Source organism: Perna viridis, chromosome 15 (assembly GCF_037379345.1).
Source record: "Perna viridis isolate PV_CMFRI_1.1 ecotype Kerala chromosome 15, ASM3737934v1, whole genome shotgun sequence".
NCBI classification, from domain to species: Eukaryota; Metazoa; Mollusca; class Bivalvia; order Mytilida; family Mytilidae; genus Perna; species Perna viridis.
In genome coordinates, this window is record NC_142459.1 from 20560577 (window position 1) to 20579584 (window position 19008).

At 34.2% G+C, this 19008-nt stretch overlaps 2 protein-coding genes across 4 annotated transcripts in view; both read right to left on the bottom strand.

The window, feature by feature from the left end:
* Positions 1-4891: 4891 nt before the first annotated feature.
* On the bottom strand, positions 4892-11103 carry LOC148597411 (uncharacterized). The gene is made up of 2 exons (XM_088562961.1): positions 8132-11103; positions 4892-5614 (listed from the first exon to the last, which is right to left on the bottom strand). The coding sequence occupies exons 1-2, from the start codon at positions 8412-8414 to the stop codon at positions 5277-5279; spliced, it is 621 nt and encodes a 206-aa protein (XP_088419087.1). The 5' UTR covers positions 8415-11103; the 3' UTR covers positions 4892-5276.
* Positions 11104-11832: 729 nt separating this feature from the next.
* The window catches only part of LOC148597412 (uncharacterized), a 32267-nt gene continuing 25091 nt past the window's right edge, over positions 11833-19008 (bottom strand). For all 3 annotated transcript variants that reach the window (XM_088562957.1, XM_088562959.1, XM_088562958.1), the window contains exons 17-22: positions 18372-18542; positions 17450-17600; positions 16498-16551; positions 14960-15118; positions 13545-13670; positions 11833-12233 (exon numbers count right to left, since the gene is read on the bottom strand). In XM_088562957.1, the coding sequence (XP_088419083.1) occupies positions 11932-12233; positions 13545-13670; positions 14960-15118; positions 16498-16551; positions 17450-17600; positions 18372-18542 (963 nt within the window). In that variant the 3' untranslated portion in view covers positions 11833-11931. The remainder of the gene's footprint in view (positions 12234-13544; positions 13671-14959; positions 15119-16497; positions 16552-17449; positions 17601-18371; positions 18543-19008) is intronic.

A 19008-nucleotide genomic window follows, 5' to 3' on the forward strand; every position in this document is an offset into this window, starting at 1 on the left:
TAGGGTAAACATTATGAAACATATGATTTTATTAACTAATAGATCAATTCATGAAAATATGTAAGTAAAAATCATGGTAATTTAATGTTTCCCATAGGGCTAAAAATATGAAAAGAGTATGGCTTTCTAATTATTTTGGACATCACATATCATAATAAAACAATTTTCCTAATTGGTCCTAAACACTTCTAACATATTTTAAATTCTTTCAGGAAAACTGTTCTATGACAGCATATGAAACAAAAATCCTGAAGGATTCTGACAGACGTTGTCCTTAGGTTGTGAGACACTTTGTCCCATTCCCTAAAAGATCCTGACAGAAACCACAAAAAATATTGTGGGTCGTACAAAAAACTAAGATTAGCTGTTCTCAACTGTTCAAAATAAAAGACTAGAGCAGTATGTATATTTCCTGCGTGACTTGATCTACAAATATATAGCAAGTCTGATTAAAAATAATCTAACCAGTTCAATATAAATACAAAAGTGAAAAAGAACCAAAATAGTTCTAAATATCTTTATTTAGAAGATTAGTATCATAAACTGTTAGGAGCTGTTCTTGGTAGAATAATTCTACTTACAATACTTCCAGGGAACCAGGATTCGAATGGTCAAAAAACAACATAATGCAAGGTAAACCACCGGACAGGGAAAAAAGATACACACACAACAAAGAAAATAAACATCAGAATTAACATACACATAGACACAAAAGTCAATGAGCTACCAGACTCCACTGAAACTGGGAGCATTATAAAATATAAGTTGCAATTGTTCCTGTGAATGTTATAGCGAGCACAAATTGAGCTCATCAGAAACGAGTATTGCGTGAAAATTGCATGTTTTAGATGGTCTACATCATGTTTGTAGTTTTCCTGCTTCATACAATATTCATGGAATGGTTCGGGATTGTACAATGTACTGAAGTATCTTTCTCCGCTTTTGAAATGGCGGTTTAAGAACGTTACTCGCCTAGGAAAAATAATAAAGCTCTAAATGTAATTTTCAAATCGAAGCATAGCCTTTTTAAGATACTGGCAATCACTTTTTCTTAAATACTTCAGTTAGTTGAGTCAGATTGAAGTTCATTCACTTACGTGACCGGTTATATGTACATGTATACTGTACAGTGCATGTGCAAATTATTTCCGTCATCCGTACAGAATTGTTAAAAAACAGTACCGGAATATATTTGTACATATATAACTTAAAGTGATATCGGTGGAGCTGCTCGCAGGACTAAAATAATAATACAGTAATATTGAACCCTGATGTGCTCGCTTCTAACGAAAAAAGGTGAAATTCTTTTAAATATCGGTAAGACAATACAGAAGCATTCAAAACCGTTGGACAATTAAAAAACATCAAATCCGAAGTCAAAATATCCACATTCACAAATTGAAAGGAATACAACCACATTAAGAAGGTAGACCTGGGATAAGGAACATACATGTAACTCTTGAAATCAGTGATATGTTTGCATTTATTCAATTTCACCAAAGGCTATCAAGCTTTGTTTCATTTGAACCAGAATGAAATCAATCCAAGTTACTTTGATGCTTACATGAGATGATGTAATATGCTGAATACCAACGTTCCTATTATTTTAAAGGTTTTGTCCCTTTCTCTAGGTCTACATCCTTAAATAAAATACCTAAGATAAAAACAATCAAGACAGCACACAAAATTCATTGAAAGTACAACCCTGTAAGAGTTAAGAGTTGTTTGTTGTCAAGTACAACCCTGTAAGAGCTAAGTCCAGTTTGTTGTCAAGTACAACCCTGTGAAAGCTAAGTCTGGTTTGTTGTCAACCTGTTAAGATGTGAAATCAAACACAAGATATACAAGTTCAACTGCAACTTCAAATCGGTAAATCAAAATGTGTTAACAAATGTATGTACTGATGATATGTAGAAAGGCATAACATTCCCGTGTCCTCTGAAGCTTATTTACACACGGGAAAAATACAAAAATAGTGTTTTGCCCTACTTCTCTAATTTAGCAATTTTATGTGAATACATTTATTGCGCAAAATGACATATATAAAGGTTATGGGTACTTAATTTTTTTGCAGTGTTCATGGCATTTTAGACAAGTACAAATCCATATGAAATATAGATACTGCCTATGCTAAAGATGATCCATAGTGCAGATAAACCTACTGAGCAAGCAATGCTTTTTTGTGATACGTATATGTAGTATGCAATAGGACTTTTGTGTTTTTGAGAAAACCATACAATCAAACAAAAAATTGTTTGTTTGTTTGTTTGTTGGGGTTTAACGTCCGAGCAGCAATATTTCAGCTATATTCAGACGATGAACATGAAATTGATGATAAAATGAACATGAAATGATGATGAAATGAAAAAGGGATGGGAAACAAGAACTTTGGGGTCGACAAATTTTGATTGCCACTGGAAAAAGGGAGAAGTGGGTAGGGTCGGGCAATTTAGCCTCCCGTGGCGGAGCCCTATGGTTCCTACTCCGGGAGAATACCACAGTAGGGTAGGTGGCAGCTTTCCCAACACGGTGCACCACTATGGTTTGCGGTCAGGTTTTCCGTATTATAGCTGGACAACCCCAGCATGTAACACGTCAGGGGTACCCCATTCAACCACCTGGGGCACACATCCCAGTTGCTCTGTGGGCAGAGCGCCCTAGCCCTCGGCTAGGGTTCTGAGCACTATTTAGTCGTCTTTTACGACAAGCTTAGCGCTGCTGCAGGCCTATTCTATTAACACCCGGACCTGCACGAGGCTCAAACAAAAAAAGAACAAGAACAATACCTAATGCAAAATGCAATTAATACTTATTTCGTGTTTTTCAAAGGGACGTTACCCACAAACGACACATTTACGACTGGATTACTGTTCGTTGCGGCAATCGGAACGTAATCCAGTCTGCCGAATGGATAATAACTCCCATTTGATTAAATTAAAAAAAAACGAAACAAAATCGTCGAAATCGGGAATAAGAAAAACGCTCAAAAGTGCAATGAGAAACTAAGATCACATATTAAATCTGTAACTATTTCTGAATCAGAAACAAAAAGTGAATTTGGCATGTTATCACGTGATGTCTGATTTTTCGTACCAAGATAGCTACTTTAAAAGCATGACGATATGGAAGAGGTCAAGATATTTTTGTACAAGACACGTGTAAAAAAATGTTGTTTTGGTTGTTGGAAGTAATGCAACAAATGTTGAGTTGACTGAATTAAATGTAAATATTTGTAAGAATCAGGCAAAAATGGAAAAATCAGAAACTTGCATTTCAAAACCCGACCGATCTGACAATAGGATTACACATAATGATGCTTTCTTTATTTGAAAAGACCATAATTATTTGATCTCTGCATCAATGGATTTGCTTAGAATTTTGATATATAGAATCTTAGAAAAAAAAAGTTTTTTGACAGAGTTACATGTATCTGCCCTTGAAATGTTCATTTTCAGTGCATTTCGAGAAAATTGTAACTCAATGGTCCAGCATGATATTGAAAATCTTGTTTGTTTTCCTTGATTCTGTATAAATAGTCAGATTACACTATTAGAATGATGGGGTTTTTCATACCATGTTTCATCCACTGCATGATTCTTACACGGACCGACACTTAATAACACAAACTACATAGGAATGGACGTGTGTGTACATTTATAAATGGGCATTCTTGATAAGTCATAAAGAATTGAAACATTCAACACTAATAAGAAGATTAATGTTTAAACTAAACTTTAAAAGAAAATTGATTTTTTTTTATCTCATTTCAAAGTATAATTAATGATATTCTTTGTTTGGGTGGGTATAATAGGGCATCTAACATGACTTTGAATAGTACGCCACGTTGTATGTATCTTTTAGGTATACACAGCCAATGGTGCTCGATTCATATGATAATCATATGGTGCTCGATTCATATGATAATCATATGGTAAGCATATGATGCTCGATTCATATGATAATCATATGGTGCTCGATTCATATGATAATCATATGGTGCTCGATTCATATGATAATCATATGGTAATCATATGAAACTCATATTATATTAATTATGTCATATGGTAATCATATGGTTCTCATATGATAATATGGGCTTGAAAACATATGATAATCATGTTTGTGAAAAAAAATGTGATTATCATGTGATAATCATGCGATTATCATGTGATAATCATGCGATTATCATATGTTAACTGAAGCATATGATTACCATATTGTGCTCAATTTATATGATAATCATATGATGCAAACCATATGATTCTCATGTGTGGCACATTTGCCTGTGTATGGCTACGTGCTGCAAATCATCATATCGGAACAACATTACTAATTCATATTCAAAAATAAAGCTCCAATTCTTAAAAAAAAACCAATTAAGCGGGAATTCACAACTGAAGGTGAAACTCAAACCAAAAAAAAGAACTAACAATGCTTTGATATGCAAAGAAAAATAAGTCTAATTAAATACATCTTAAAATATCCGTAATTTGTGTGTAAATAATTCCGATCAAACTGAAATTCGTATTGTATTTCATGATACCAAAAAATGTACAAAGATAACGGATTATTCGATACCATCTGAAATTAACGTCCTGAATTCGTATGGGAAAGACAGACAGGCGGATGGACCCTTTTTGGGGGTTTCACATTACACCTCGCTAATTCGTGAGGTGGGGTATAATATAAGAATGCCCTTCATTGATACTCAAATAATTATTCTTCAGAAAAATTCTTCTTTTACGGTTGATAATAAAGGTGCCATCGTCAAGTTTATGTATTTATTACTACTCTGACATGTGATCGAATTATTCATGTCACAAACCTGTTTAAGCAGGGAATATTTTTAAGTCTGAAGTTCATAATAACAAATTAAACAAAGTCTAACCAATTACAATTCGTTGTAGTTTTATTTGGTGCATGGAAGATACCAAAAAAGTACAATCGGGAAAATAAATTTTAGAATGAGTTTTTTTGCATTTTTTAATGATTGTCATATTCCTGTCCGGTGCAACATACGTGTCCCATTCCACCAACAGACTCGGTCATATTGTGACATTAATTCAAGTCTTTAAAATTTCAAACAATCTGACATATTACTATGACGTGTTCAATTCGGCCTGAATCGGATCAGTTTGTTATATATATATATATATATATATATATCTATATATATATATATATCATGCGACCTAATCAGACTTATTGGAGACGCGTTTTTGAATTCTACGAATTTAAAGATTAAAAGGCATATATTCTGATGTATTGATGAAACACTAGGTACACGTATAATAAACTTTTAGCCAGTTGTATGACTTTTTGTGAACCTTTGAGAAAAGACACGAACTGTCATGTAATATGATATCAGAATAGATATTTTGTTTGATTGAACAGAAACTATTCCCATTACAGATAGAGCTAATCATCTGTGTTCCGTTACTCCGTAGTTTCGTACAGGAGCTAGTTTTCTTGCAATACAGAGTGTTGTATTTGTAGTCATCCTTAGTAAAAGTCTCTATCTTTTTCACAGTGATTTTGTCATCTCCTGGGCAACTAAGGAAGGCATGAGTGATCAGTCTTTGAGCAAGTGGCTCACACAGAATTACCCATGATTCTAAAATAAAAACGAAAAATTTCAAACAAATAAAACCATCATGGAAAGAATCTGTCTAAGCGCTACCATGTACACGTTGACAAAACAAAGCAAGTAAATTTGAAAAGTTTTGTTTTGGAAATTTCAATATGTTGCGAGTAAGCACGTTTCTTTTCATAGCTGCCCTTGACCTTTGCCTCATCATATGCTAGTGTTGAATAAAATCAACTATTCATGTACTGTGTTAGTTTATAATAATATTGCACAATATAAATATGGTACTATAATAGAGGATAGACTTGCTATAGTGTCCTTGATTCTGCAGCTTGTCTGGCCTCGACTCAGATCATATTTTACTTGTCAAAATTTGCAGTATTACATAAATTCAAAATACCTAAAAAAAACCAAGGCTTCATTCCTTGTATTGCACATTGTAGAACTTCTTGGTGATGGATTTAGATTACAATTTCGATAATGTTGGTTTTAAGTACTTCATGTATAATAAATTTATAAATGTCTCAGAATGTGACGACTCTATTCGCCACACTGCTCCATTGGTTGAAATTGATACAGGGAAGATAATGTAAACTTGTAGAAGAATCTGAATTCCCAACGAATAAAACTGTTAGACCTCTCTCTCGTGCAGGCGGTGTTGCCATGGATGTCACAGCGGTACCTGTTCGAGCATTAATTTGCATCGCATATGATCGTCTATATAAAAGTCAACAAATACTCTTACGGGGTGATGGATCGTTAAAAACGATGCGAAACATAACAATAAATTAAATAAACGTCTAAATATGTTTAACATTACCAGAAGACGGTAAAGTTTACTTTCAATATTTCGGATAACTGATATCCCTCTTCAGCATACAACTCATAAAACCTTATGAGCATACAATTTATAAAACTTTATATATAGAAAAGCCTGAAAATTCCCAACGATGTTCGAATTGTCAAATTTGCGATGCAAATTTTTGGTTGTTCCCTCCCCGTGACTCAAACTCGTACCGCTGTGGCATCTATGGCAACACCGCCTGTGCAAAGTCCATCGCCCTAGACCACTCGGCTAGATAGGCTATATTAAATATAGCTTTCGCTGGCCGGGTCAGTCTTTCTCGTAGGATTAATCTAGGGTTGTAACTGAGTACACAATGTATGGTAGGACGGGACAGTTCATCTATATGTTATTATGTAGGATATAGGATCAAATTAATGATGCATGACAAATCAATATTATTCAAACGACTCAGAATATGACGACTCTATTCGCTATGAACACAGACACACAACAAACATAAAATAACCATAAAATAACACATACAAAGTATCAAAAGTAAATAAGCAACTTGGAATCCACTAAAACTGGGAGCATGGTCCAGGTGTACTTGTAGGGTAATCGTCCTCTGCTTTCCTAGAAACACCCGCCGAGTTGCACATACAAGTCAAGTCCAGGGTAGACAAAAGAGAAAAGGATAATTATAACATGTTGAAGGAATCAGTTCTCATGGTAATGATGGATACACCATAACGATCCACGAGTTCACGATGACGACCATAAAACTTCTGTAGTGAGGACTTCAAACGTGTAGCAAAATAACCCTGTTCCCGAAGCCTCATTGTAAGAAGTATAGCAGGGTACAAAAATACTGCGTTATAACAGCAAGCTCTGGCATAAAGAATGAGTTGTGATATGAAAACTCCATACGCAAGTGCTGAAGTGAAGTGGCCTCAGATGAAAGCAAAGTTGACAATACGGAATGAAGTCATCACGTTTTTCGTATAGTTCGGTCAGTAGATTTCCTTTACCGTTAATCTCTAAGGGTGTGTCAAGATGAGGTATGTCATACCTCTAAGGGTATGTCAAGATGAGGTATGTCATACCTCTATGGGTATGTCAAGATGAGGTATGTCCTACCTCTAAGGGTATGTCAAGATGAGGTATGTCCTACCTCTAAGGGTATGTCAAGATGAGGTATGTCATACCTCTAAGGGTATGAGGCTGACTTCACAGTGTCTGTAGTATCTTTAATGTCAAGTTCTTTGGGGAAGATGCTATGAATAAAATCCCCAAAACTAGGATAGTGTAAGGATAATACGTCATCGATATAGCGGAAACTGAGATTAAAGGATCTAGCTAAACGATGTTCCTTCTTTTGGATCAGATCAGTTATTAAGTCAACCTCATAACAGTGACGGAATGTCAGCAAGTACAGGAGTACATTTTTTCCCATTGGAATGCCAACCATTTGCTGAAAAACACGTCCACAGCGCTACAGAAAAATGTCGTGGATACAAATTCCAGCATTGTGAAAGCATCTTCTTCGGTATATTTAGAAAGATGATTTGGTTTTTTTTTACAAAGTATGAGAAATCTCTACTAATAACTACATATTTGTATCTGGGAGCATTCAAACATGTGAATGTTGATAAAACTATATTCCACAGAAGATGTTAACAGGTTTTACTAATCTGTTGACTCAGGCGACTGCTATATATCTAAACTCCGATTTGTTTTAATGTAATATATGTTCTTACCTTGATCACAGTACGTTGGTTTTGCGTAGAATATACTGAAAATGATAGCAACTGTGATACTAAATGTAGCAACTAAAGCAACGATTACACCAAAAACGCATATGCGCCTCGATTTCACATTAGCAAGACCAATAAGCTTTTCATATTGGTGTGACATTCTTTTGTGTAATTTGTCTTTAACCTTTTCGTTGTTTTCTTCAATATCAAAGCTTTCCAAACCAATAGGTACTGCAATATCATCATATAAATGTGAACTAACCGAGTTATGATATGCCGACGACATCGTCACAGACCACGTGCCACAAAATTGTCGTAAGTTGTGAAATGATGTATTCTAATCAAAAGGCCAAAATCCGACTGACCTCTTTAATTTGTTCCGGTTTCAAATGATTTGAATAAATTGATGTTTTGATCTGCGACATGAGGAAACAGAGTAGGAATTACACAACACAATGTAGGAAGCCTCTCTTTTGATCTCCTATACTTCGTAGAAAGATTCCATGCGTAATTACTTGCTACAACTCACACTTAAAACCATTTAGTACGCGCCAAAAAGAAAAAAAAGAATTGAATAGAAGGAAACAATACAATGATAATTTTAATTTGAAGTGAAAAATTAAGGATGTCCGTTCTCGTTCACATGTATGAATAATATAGGTTACAATTAGGTCGTACCAAGAAGGAAATATTTAATTTTGCGTCAGAGGTTATTTATTTGAGAATTGGTTATTATCGCTATTTTGTTCAAAATCCCCTTGATCTTGCTGTACGATAATTTTCAATCTCACGCCAGTCGAGTGAGAATGAAAATTATCGCTAGTTTCTATGTCCCCGCGTGACATACAAGCAACAGCGTACATGTGTAGGAATAATTGACGACCCAAATAACCGTCTGTTTGTTTACTGCGTATGAAATAATGGCAAATTTGTGGCAATATTTTATAGTCTACAATGGAAAATGATTAAATACAGTAACTTACCCGATTAGATTGAATAAATCCCTAAATTATTTCACAAATTTTAAACGCGACTGTCATAGTTCACCGTTTTTTTTTTAATGTGTATCACAGCTACACAACATAGGTGTCACGTAGCACGTCGCTGAAAAATAGTCCCGAAAGGAAATTTTGCAGCGCTTATAAAACTTACAAATGTAGGTCAAGCAAACAGAAAATAAAAGAAAACTAATACCTTATAGTTCAGCAAAACAGCGATAAACAGATTATTAAATATTTTTTCAACTCGCGGGAGTTTCTCATGCTCATCTCTTCTCACGGCAAAGCCGCTCGAAGAGATTAGCATGAGAAACTCCCTCTCGTTGAAAAATATTAAATAATCTAACAATATGTTACATTTATACATGTACCTCGTGTCCCACATACACATGCATTTGTAGGAACGAAGTTGTAGTTAAGTATTCATTGAAGGCCGAACATGAGCAATCAACACATCTATATTTTTTTTACTAATGTTTTACAAATGTTTAACAAAGATCAATCTCTGGGTTCAAAAGATTATTTTTTGATATCATGATGCAATTTGATCTACTAATGTGCTGTTTACGGGTATTCAACACCTTTGTCGTATGAAGTTAATAAGATTCACTTTGTTGATTGACCGATCGATTGAAAAGTCGTCGGTCGGAGTTTCGATGTATTTTTTCTTGTAAAGAGAAATTTTGACGTCTTTTTTTTGTTGAACAACCAGTCCTAAAGTACATTATACAGGGTATAATGAAAGGTTTAAACAACAATGATAATTAAATTAATTTGAGATAAATACTGTAATATGATTGGTTAAAATAATTTTGTTATATCTGAATGGCCCCGTGCAGGTCCGGGTGTTAAAAGAATAGGCCTGCAGCAGCGCTAAGCTTGTCGTATAAGGCGACTAAATAGTGCTCAGAAACCTAGCCGGGGGCTAGGCGCTCTGCCCACAGAGCAACTTGGATGTGTGCCCCAGGTGGTGGAATGGGGTACCCCTGGCGTGTTACATGCTGGGGTTGTCAGGCTATAATACGGAAAACCTGACCGCAAACCATAGTGGTGCACCGTGTTGGGAAAGATCCCACGTTCCTCGCACGTTAAAGAACTCTGCTGTGGTATTCGATAGGAGTAGGAACCTTTGTGCTCCGCCACAGGAGGCTAAATTGCCCGACGTTACCCATCCCCCCTTTTTCCGGTGGCAATCAAAATTTGTCGACCCTATTATCCTTGTGACCCATCCTTTTTTTTTTTTCATTTCATGTTCATTTTATCATCCATTTCATGTTCATTGTCTGAATATAGCTGAAATATTGCTGCTCGGACGTTAAACCCTAACAAACAAAATTATATCTCATTGGATAATAAGAAATATTATGACACGCCCATAATCAGTTAAATTCAGAGCTACTTTTCTCATGTTTGAAGATAAAAATATGTTTTAAGATTAATTTATAAGAATTGGCTTTCGTGCAATAAACAATATGCACATGGGAAAATATATGTTATTTTTTCAACAGACACATTTGTTATTATAGCCAATTCTCCAATGAATATTGCAAAATCATATAAAATAAAACCGATGTTTAGTGCTCGATTACTTATAATTATTCTAATATTGTTTTTATCCTAGAATACATGTGTAATTTAAACTAAGTAACAATGCAATGGAGAAAGTTAGGTAAAGATCACTGTAGGTCATTTTGGACATTTTTCAAAATTTTATGAAAGCTGATTTCTAAGTAATAGAAGAATAGTAAAATGGTAGTAAACAATGAATGTACGATGTTTTTGGCGAGATTCATGACGTTATTCCAGAAATACAAAATCTTTAGATTTTAACATTTCTGCAATTTTTAAAATATTTTTTTTTGTGGAACGGAAGTGGCCACACATCTATTGAATCAAGATTATTATATTCTTATACGCGTTGCATCTGACAATTAAAGACACAAAATACATGAAGCACGCGAGTCAACACGCATGTGGCCATTGTTAAAAGAGTGAAAAGCTGCATAAAATTTGGTGTTTTCCAGCCTTTTCAACAGATTCTCCTAATCTCAGCCAAGTTTGAAGGGCGTATATGACCGTATACATGTATGTTCAAATTACCATAAATCAATCAACTCAACTATAAAACACATAAAAGAGCTGGCGAAAATTTACTTCATGTAGACTTTGCTTTTGAGGCCAAAGACCAGACATTGAAAACAAACACAACAAAGAACATAAAGTAATTAAAATAATACATACAAAGTAACAAAAGTAAATGAGCAACTTGTAAATGACTCCACTAAAAACTGGGAGTAAAGACCTGGTGCACCGGTAGGGTAACCGTCCTCTGCTTTTCTAGAAACACCCTCTGAATAGCTCATAAAAAGTGGAACCAGTCATAAATAACCGACGCTAAACATGAGCAGGGAGTTATGGGATTTAGGGACTATTTCTTTAATCAGTCAACTGAGGGTCTCAGTTCTAATTTTGACAAACAAATTAGGTGTAATAGTCTAAAGAAAAAGGGAACTAACTTTTTTCCGGGGTTTCATCAAATAGGTGCGAAAAGTGACTTTGATTCCATATCCATTAATTACATACTGTTAATGAAAACTTATCCGTAAAATTCTGTTACAATTTCAATGAAATAAAGATTTAACCCAAATTTCAAAATAACAATGTACCCTCTTTGAAATTGATAGTAAACAACGACAAAAACAGATGTAAAAAGAGGTTTTCGATGTTTCACAAAACTTGAGTTAGACTGTACAATGTTACATTTGTAAGCAACACGGTTGATTTGAAGCCAAAATAGAACAAGTTCTAAAGATAAGATGTATTACTGGCCCGTAATGGGGCCGTTTCATCTTCCATGTGGGTGGAAAGTTTCTTTTTGCTTTGGGTTCTCTGTCGTCCTTTTGCCCTACAAATCTGTTCAGCTCTTTTTGCTGCAGCAACTGCTGCTAGATCCTCATCCGTCTTGTACGACCAACTAGTCTTGTACGCATGTCCAAACTTGTAAGGTGCTCTGGCTAAGAAGTGCGCAAGTGTGGACAAACGATGAAAAATCATACAGAGAAACTGTATCAACAGTAGAATTCCAAAAATAATCAAGAAAAGGAGCCCTGGAAATGATAGAATATATAGAAACTATAATTATTGACGAAGTTATATTACCTCATTACAAATGTATTTTTTGATACTGTTTTTGAAAATATTGGCAATTCCTAATGAGAATGTTACTAATAGTCATCGACAATGCAAAAAAAACCCAAAACGAATCAAAACAAAACAACAAAAAAAAAAAAAAAAAAAATGAATAAGTCTGATTTCATTGTCTCCTCAGAACATCTCATCTTGCCCTATCGGGTCCATTTGAATATTTTCTGACTCGACTTCAAAGCTGCAATAATCATGTTTGTGTTAATACATGTATCTACGTGTACATTGTATGTAGATCTTAAACTCTGATCATCGTCTTCATACTCACGTCAAAGCCTTGAATACAGCTACATGTATGGTATAAAGTAAAACTTGTCTAAACCAAATCCCTTTAGTAGCTTTAAATGTGTTCGGTTTAGGCAGTTGTTCGGTTTAGATAGTTGTCCAGTTTAGACAGGTGTTCAGCTTAAAAGTCGGTTTAGACTGGTGTACGGTTTAAACAGGTGTTCAATTTAGATAGGCAGTCAGCTTAGAAGTCGGTACAGACAGGTGTTCTGTTAAGATAGTTGTTCGATTTAGACAGTTGTTCGGTTAAGACAGGTAGTCTGTTAAAACAGGTGTTGGGTAAAGACATATATTCGGTTTAGACAGGTGTTCTGTTTAGACGGGTGTTCGGTTAAGACAGGTGGTCAGTTTAGACATGTGTTCTGTTTAGACAGATGTTCGGTTCAGACAGGTGTTTGGTTCATACATATGTTCGGTTTAGACAGGTTCCTGTTTAGACGGGTATTCGGTTCAGACAGATGTTTGGTTTACTAAATTTCAAAACCTATTTTAACTGGTATAAAGCGGTTTTAGTACGTGTCTGGTTCAGTCAGGTTTTCGGATTATTCAGAGGTCGGTTTAGATAAGTTTCGATGTATTTTATATTCAGACACTCCAGTAATTGTCCGTAATACTACATATATGTAAAAATTCGTTCCTTAAAAATGTGAATTGAGTATCTACAGCTCAAGGTCATTGTAGAGATTACTCGCGCTTAATAATTCATTAAAAATTAAATGATACAATGTATTATCTGAACAGGTTGAGTCCTAAACTATCACAAATTCAATTCGAATAATATGTTCCTTATATATACATGTATATACATTAGTTTAATACACTTTTATTCGTTTTTTTTATATCAGGATCGACAAAAATGGTACATGCACACAAACAATATTCATATTTGGAACATTCTAATAATCATAAGTATAAATCATAAAACTTACCAACAGGGTTACTGCCCAGGACTAACAGATTTATTTTCGACGCCAATGTAGAAATTAGAACCAGCCAAAGGGAGTTAACTGCCAAAAGTATCATTAACCAATTGTTTCTTAATTCAGTCAGAGCAGCTGGAAATAAAACAGAGTTTGTCAGAGAATGTGAATATTCTCTGTTTGCAGAATCCGTAAAATGTATTTTCTTCTTCCTACGGACTTCATTAGTAGCACTGCAGCTAAGAATCACGCAAAATGTGATACATGGTTAGAAAGCCTACATATTTTTATTTTTGATATTTGGTTTAAAAAGCTTAAGTCAACAGAAAATAACATGTGGATTTTCATGTAACCCGTGTTCATATGAGATAAAAATTACATAGAATGTACTCTAGATTTCGAAGTTAAGGGGTAAAACTCTGTATATGACACTAAAATATATTAGAAAGCATTGGACTTTCAATGTGAGTTATCTCCTAAGAACAGGCAGATTTACAAACGTCATCACATAAACCTATAAAGCAACTTAAGAACAAAAATAAAAAATGTGTAGCCTTTTTGGGGTGTATCACATATTAACATATTTTGTATGATTCTTACAAAGACTGACACTTAAAACGCTTTCTTCTTTTAGCTCAATACATTTACGTTATGTAGATATAAATAATATCATTATTAGGTTTACAGTATTGCGTTACATTTTCACATTTTTGTTTTAAGACAAGACTGGAAAATTTTTATTCTATATGTATAATGTTTATTTAATCAGTCGGATACTGATATTCGATCACTGCAATTATTTCTTTGCCTTTGGAGTTTAAGTACATGCCTCATATTGTATGTAATTTTCAATACCTTCAAATGAATGGTTTTAAAAGATTAAAAGCGACCGATGAAATTGGCTGTATCCGTAAACATAAGTTAATGTATTGATAATGTATTGAAATATCAATAAAATATGTACATATATGTATGTCCCATAAAACAGTTCTAACCTCTCGGGGAAACTTCAGAAGAGCCAAGATCAGTTCTAATCTCTCTGAAAAACTTCTAGGACTGTTCTAACAGTTTCAAATCACAGTTCTAGCGCCAGCTCTTCAGACAGTTCTAGCAGAGCCGACTCTACGAGAACAGTTCTCGAAGTAGAACCAGCACTACGAGAACAGTTCTACTAATGGAGCCGGCTAATACTGTCAGAAGAGCTGGCTCTAGAACTGTCCGAGAACTGTTCTAAATACATGTATGTCATAGAACTGTTCTGAGAGGTTAGAACTGGCCTCATCTGTATATTTTAACCATGTACACGAACTCACCCGATTATGTTGTCAAAACGTGTAATACGACAAGCACAGACGATTCGTATAACAAACATAATGAAATGGCGTTTATACTTAGAGTAATCTAGTATATCTATAGTACTCAACTCTTTAGTTCCTCTATCATAGTAAACGCCTCTGAGGTTGGCTTAAGATGAGTATCAGTGAGAAGCTTCCAGAATTCGTACTCAGCCATACTTATATTCTTTATATCGTGTTTTATAGAATTGTCAAGTTTCTGCTGTATTTCAGTATTCAGGAGTTCCTCTACAAATTTCAAATTATTAAAAATTGAGATACAATGTACATGTTTCATGCAAATCATGTAAAGGAACAAGAACTTTGTCTCTATACAATGTATCACTTCCCCGCTCTGGTGTTAGTTGTTTAATCCTCGTCCGCCTTTTTTTATGTCACGCTATTTCTTATCAGTTTTCTTTGTATCTCCTTATAACAACCTTGTGATATTGATAGCCTTCTAAGTGTAGGAAATAATGGTATTTTAATGTTGATTTTGAATGACAACAGCTTCTTTTTTGACGATTCGTTTGTATTTTCTACCTACATGTACTGTATACTTATATGTACTGTATACTTCGTTTGTGTGCTGGTTATCAGACGTGGGTAGTGACTTAAGGAGGTTGACTTAGGATAAGGGACATAACTCATGAAATCAGTGATATGTTTGTATCATATTCAATTTCACCAAAGCTTCTCAATCTTTCGTTTGAAGCAGAATAAAATGAATCCAAGTTAATTAGATGCTTACATAAGATTGATGTAAAATGCTGAATACAATGTTCCAAAGATTTTTAAGAGTTGTACCCCTTACCCTATGTCTACCTCCTTAGTTACAGATTTTCTTGGAATTCGGATTCCCTTCATAATTATGTTTGTTTCTTTAATGGACCGACCCAGAAACTGTATGGTATTGTGGGATCGCTACATGACGTTCTTTATTGGTCAAGACGTATTTTACATAAGACTGCGATGGTGCAACGTTGTTTACAAGGAAGGAAGTTAAATTTCTGAATTGGTCAATTGTTTTACTACAGTTTTATATATTTTCAGGATTTAGGATTTTTAGGATGCACTGCAAATGGTGTTATACATGTGCATTTACTTTCATCAAAGTACTAATTACATTACATGTGTTTTGATTTTATTTTTATAGCAATGTGGCTGTCGTAATGGGTGAACTTCCCTTTATTGCATAACATATTAAGTAGTACTCCATCTAAGAATCATGCAAATGTGATTCATGGGCGAAAAACGTACATATGTTTATTTCTGATATTTTGTTTCAATTGCCATAGTAAACGGAAATTAACATTCGGTTTTTCATTTAACCTTTGTTCCTACAACAATGTAGGAAGTTAAAAGTTACATGGAATCCACAGTAGATTTCAAAATTAAGGGAGATAATTGTGCAAATGACACTCAAATACAATAGAATCTATTGGATTTTCAATGTTGATTATCGCCTAAGAGCAGAGAGACTGGAGTGACTAATTACACATTTCATAGTATAGACCTATAAAACAACTTAATTACAAAAATAAAAATATGTAGCCCTTTTTTTTTGGTGTGTATCGCATCTTTCAGATTTGCATGATTCTTACAAAGACTGCTACTTTAGATATTACCTTTGGTTGGAATCCTGAGAAAATTGATGGCGTTCTGAAGTCTCCTGATATGAGCTGCAATAGAACGGTCGTCAAAATATGTTTTTGTACATGTTACAATATAAAATGTAAGTATTGGGTATCTGTTCAGTTTAGTACGTTGGGTGTGTATAAAATAGAAATCAATAAGTCTATTACTTTGTCATATTTCTTAGAAATTAAAGGTAATTTCTTTAAAATCCCAACAAGATATTGGAATTTCATTGGATAACACATTAATATCAGGAATCTCTTCCATGAACTATATAAAACAAAAGGTAGTTATTAGAGGCTTAAGAATAAAGGCTCGGTAAACTTATTATAATGTTGTGACATGCCGGACTGACATACAATTATGGAACTTTAACATTCTGCTTATACATTTGATAAGAATATTCCTTTTGTCGAAGTCGCTGCTCAATTTTATAGATTTGTAAACAATTGTTTTAGAAACAAATTGTTAGGTCAATGATCTCGTTTTCGAATTAAAAGATATAATTTAGTGGGAAAACGGACTTCTCTTTACTTTTCCTTGACTTTGTATCAGCACATTTACACCGTCTTTAAGCTTTTGAAAAAAAAATAACAAGAATTTGAATATTTGTTACATGGATCAGAACGATGTAAATAATGCTATGAAAAAAAAGAAAACATAGTGTCAATGGATAAAAACTTCCAAGGTATTTAGTTGAGTAAAACCCGACGATTCAAAAATCTGACAAAAATTTTTTTAAAAAAGGCCAGCGGACATCTTCAATGTTTAAAAAAACATTTATTATTTCTAAGAAACATATCTTTCTTAATGATGAAATTCTTAACCATTTCCAAGAGACAAAACAATGATGATAACAAAACAAATGCAAAAAAAACAAAAAAAAACAAATCACCAACGTTAAATTCTAAAAGCGACCAACACGAACAAGAAATAACGCACCTGGCTTTTTAATACCCAATTCGTTTTTAATATCATCAACACCAAATGATTTGAGTTGTTCCATATCTTTTGTAGCTTTGATATGACATTTAGTGAAAGCTTTCTTGTATTTCTGCAGACCAATTTCTTTAAGCCATACATCAACATTTTCCTGCAATATATAATACAACACATTTGTATAGTACTTTAATTTCAGAGTAACACACTTTCTGATTGGATATATTGTCCATCCTCTCATACATTTGTAGACATAAAAGTCGGGTAAAAAATTTTAAAAAAAGCACCAAGTTTTAACATAGCAAGGCTTCCTTCCCGTCGTACGAATCGTAATCACATACATGCACTGTATGTTATTCAGTCAGAAAGTATTCTCTAGCTAATGACTGTCAGAATCTGTCAGGAACTCCTCTAATTCACGTATCTCTTATACCTAGAACAGTTCCTAACAGATTATGACAGAGCTTGACAAGATGTGTCGCGGGTCAGAACAGTTTCGGACAGTTTAAAACTGTTCTATGACAGCGAATCCTGACAGGATCGTAGAGGTTAGAAGTGATCGTAACTGTAGCTCCTTATAGGTACACAACAAACGAGACAAAATTGCCATCGAGAAAGATGTATTGGGAATACAAGGCCAATTTCATGGAATAAAACCTAAAGCTTCTAACTGGGAATACAAGGCCAAATTTACGGAAGAAACACTGTATATTGGGAATACAAGGCCAGTTTCGTGAAATAAACCCTGTATGAACAAGTAACCTGTCAAAATAAAGCATTCACGAGTTCATGATGACCACTATAAAACTTCTGTATTGATGACTTCAATCTTGTGGCAACATAACCCTGTTCCAGAAGCCATACATGCGTATGTATTATTCACCTTCTACAAGAAAAATTGACTTAGAGTTATTTGTATTTTTACCGGGACAGCAGCTTCGAATCTGAAGTCTGGTAGAATTTCTATCCTATTCTTCAATATGGTTCTCTGTGTCTTTTTTCTGACTCCAAGTCTCTTCAAATCGTCCATTGTCATGTTAGCAATGAAACTAGTATCATCGTAACCATTTTTCTTAAATAAAGTCGCATATTCTGTCTGTAATGAAAATATAGAAACACATTAAGAAAACTAATATTTATTATGAACGTGAAATTCATGTAATTTGCACGATGTAGGCACAAAATGACGTGCACATGTACTTAACTCCATGGGAATATCGTGTAACAATTTATGTAAAAACCATGTGAAGGTTATTCCACGACTATCATGTGAGGTTGGTGAAATAAATCATTTGCTAGATTTAAGTAAAATTCTTGTTTAAATTTAAAATTCTTGTTTAAATTATGTGAAATTGTTTTGTCCGTGGTGGAGAAAAGTCAACACACCACCTTCAAAAGTGAACAAGTGTCGGCTGATTTTCTATAGGAAACATATAAATGATATAAGCATAAAATAATACATTGTGTGGGAAGGCAATGATCTTAATCTTTGTCCGAAGCAAAAGTATAAGGCTCCCTTTTCAACAAATTAGACTTCATGCTATTTATTATTTTGCCAAATT

What these genes read in the sequence shown, in the direction of transcription:
- LOC148597411 (XM_088562961.1), bottom strand. Translation starts at nt 8,414, where the DNA reads ATGTCGTCGGCATATCATAACTCGGTTAGTTCACATTTATATGATGAT. An exon ending in ACCAACGTACTGTGATCAAG is followed by an intron (nt 5,615 to 8,131) that starts GTAAGAACATAT and finishes TTTTTATTTTAG; the next exon opens with AATCATGGGTAATTCTGTGT.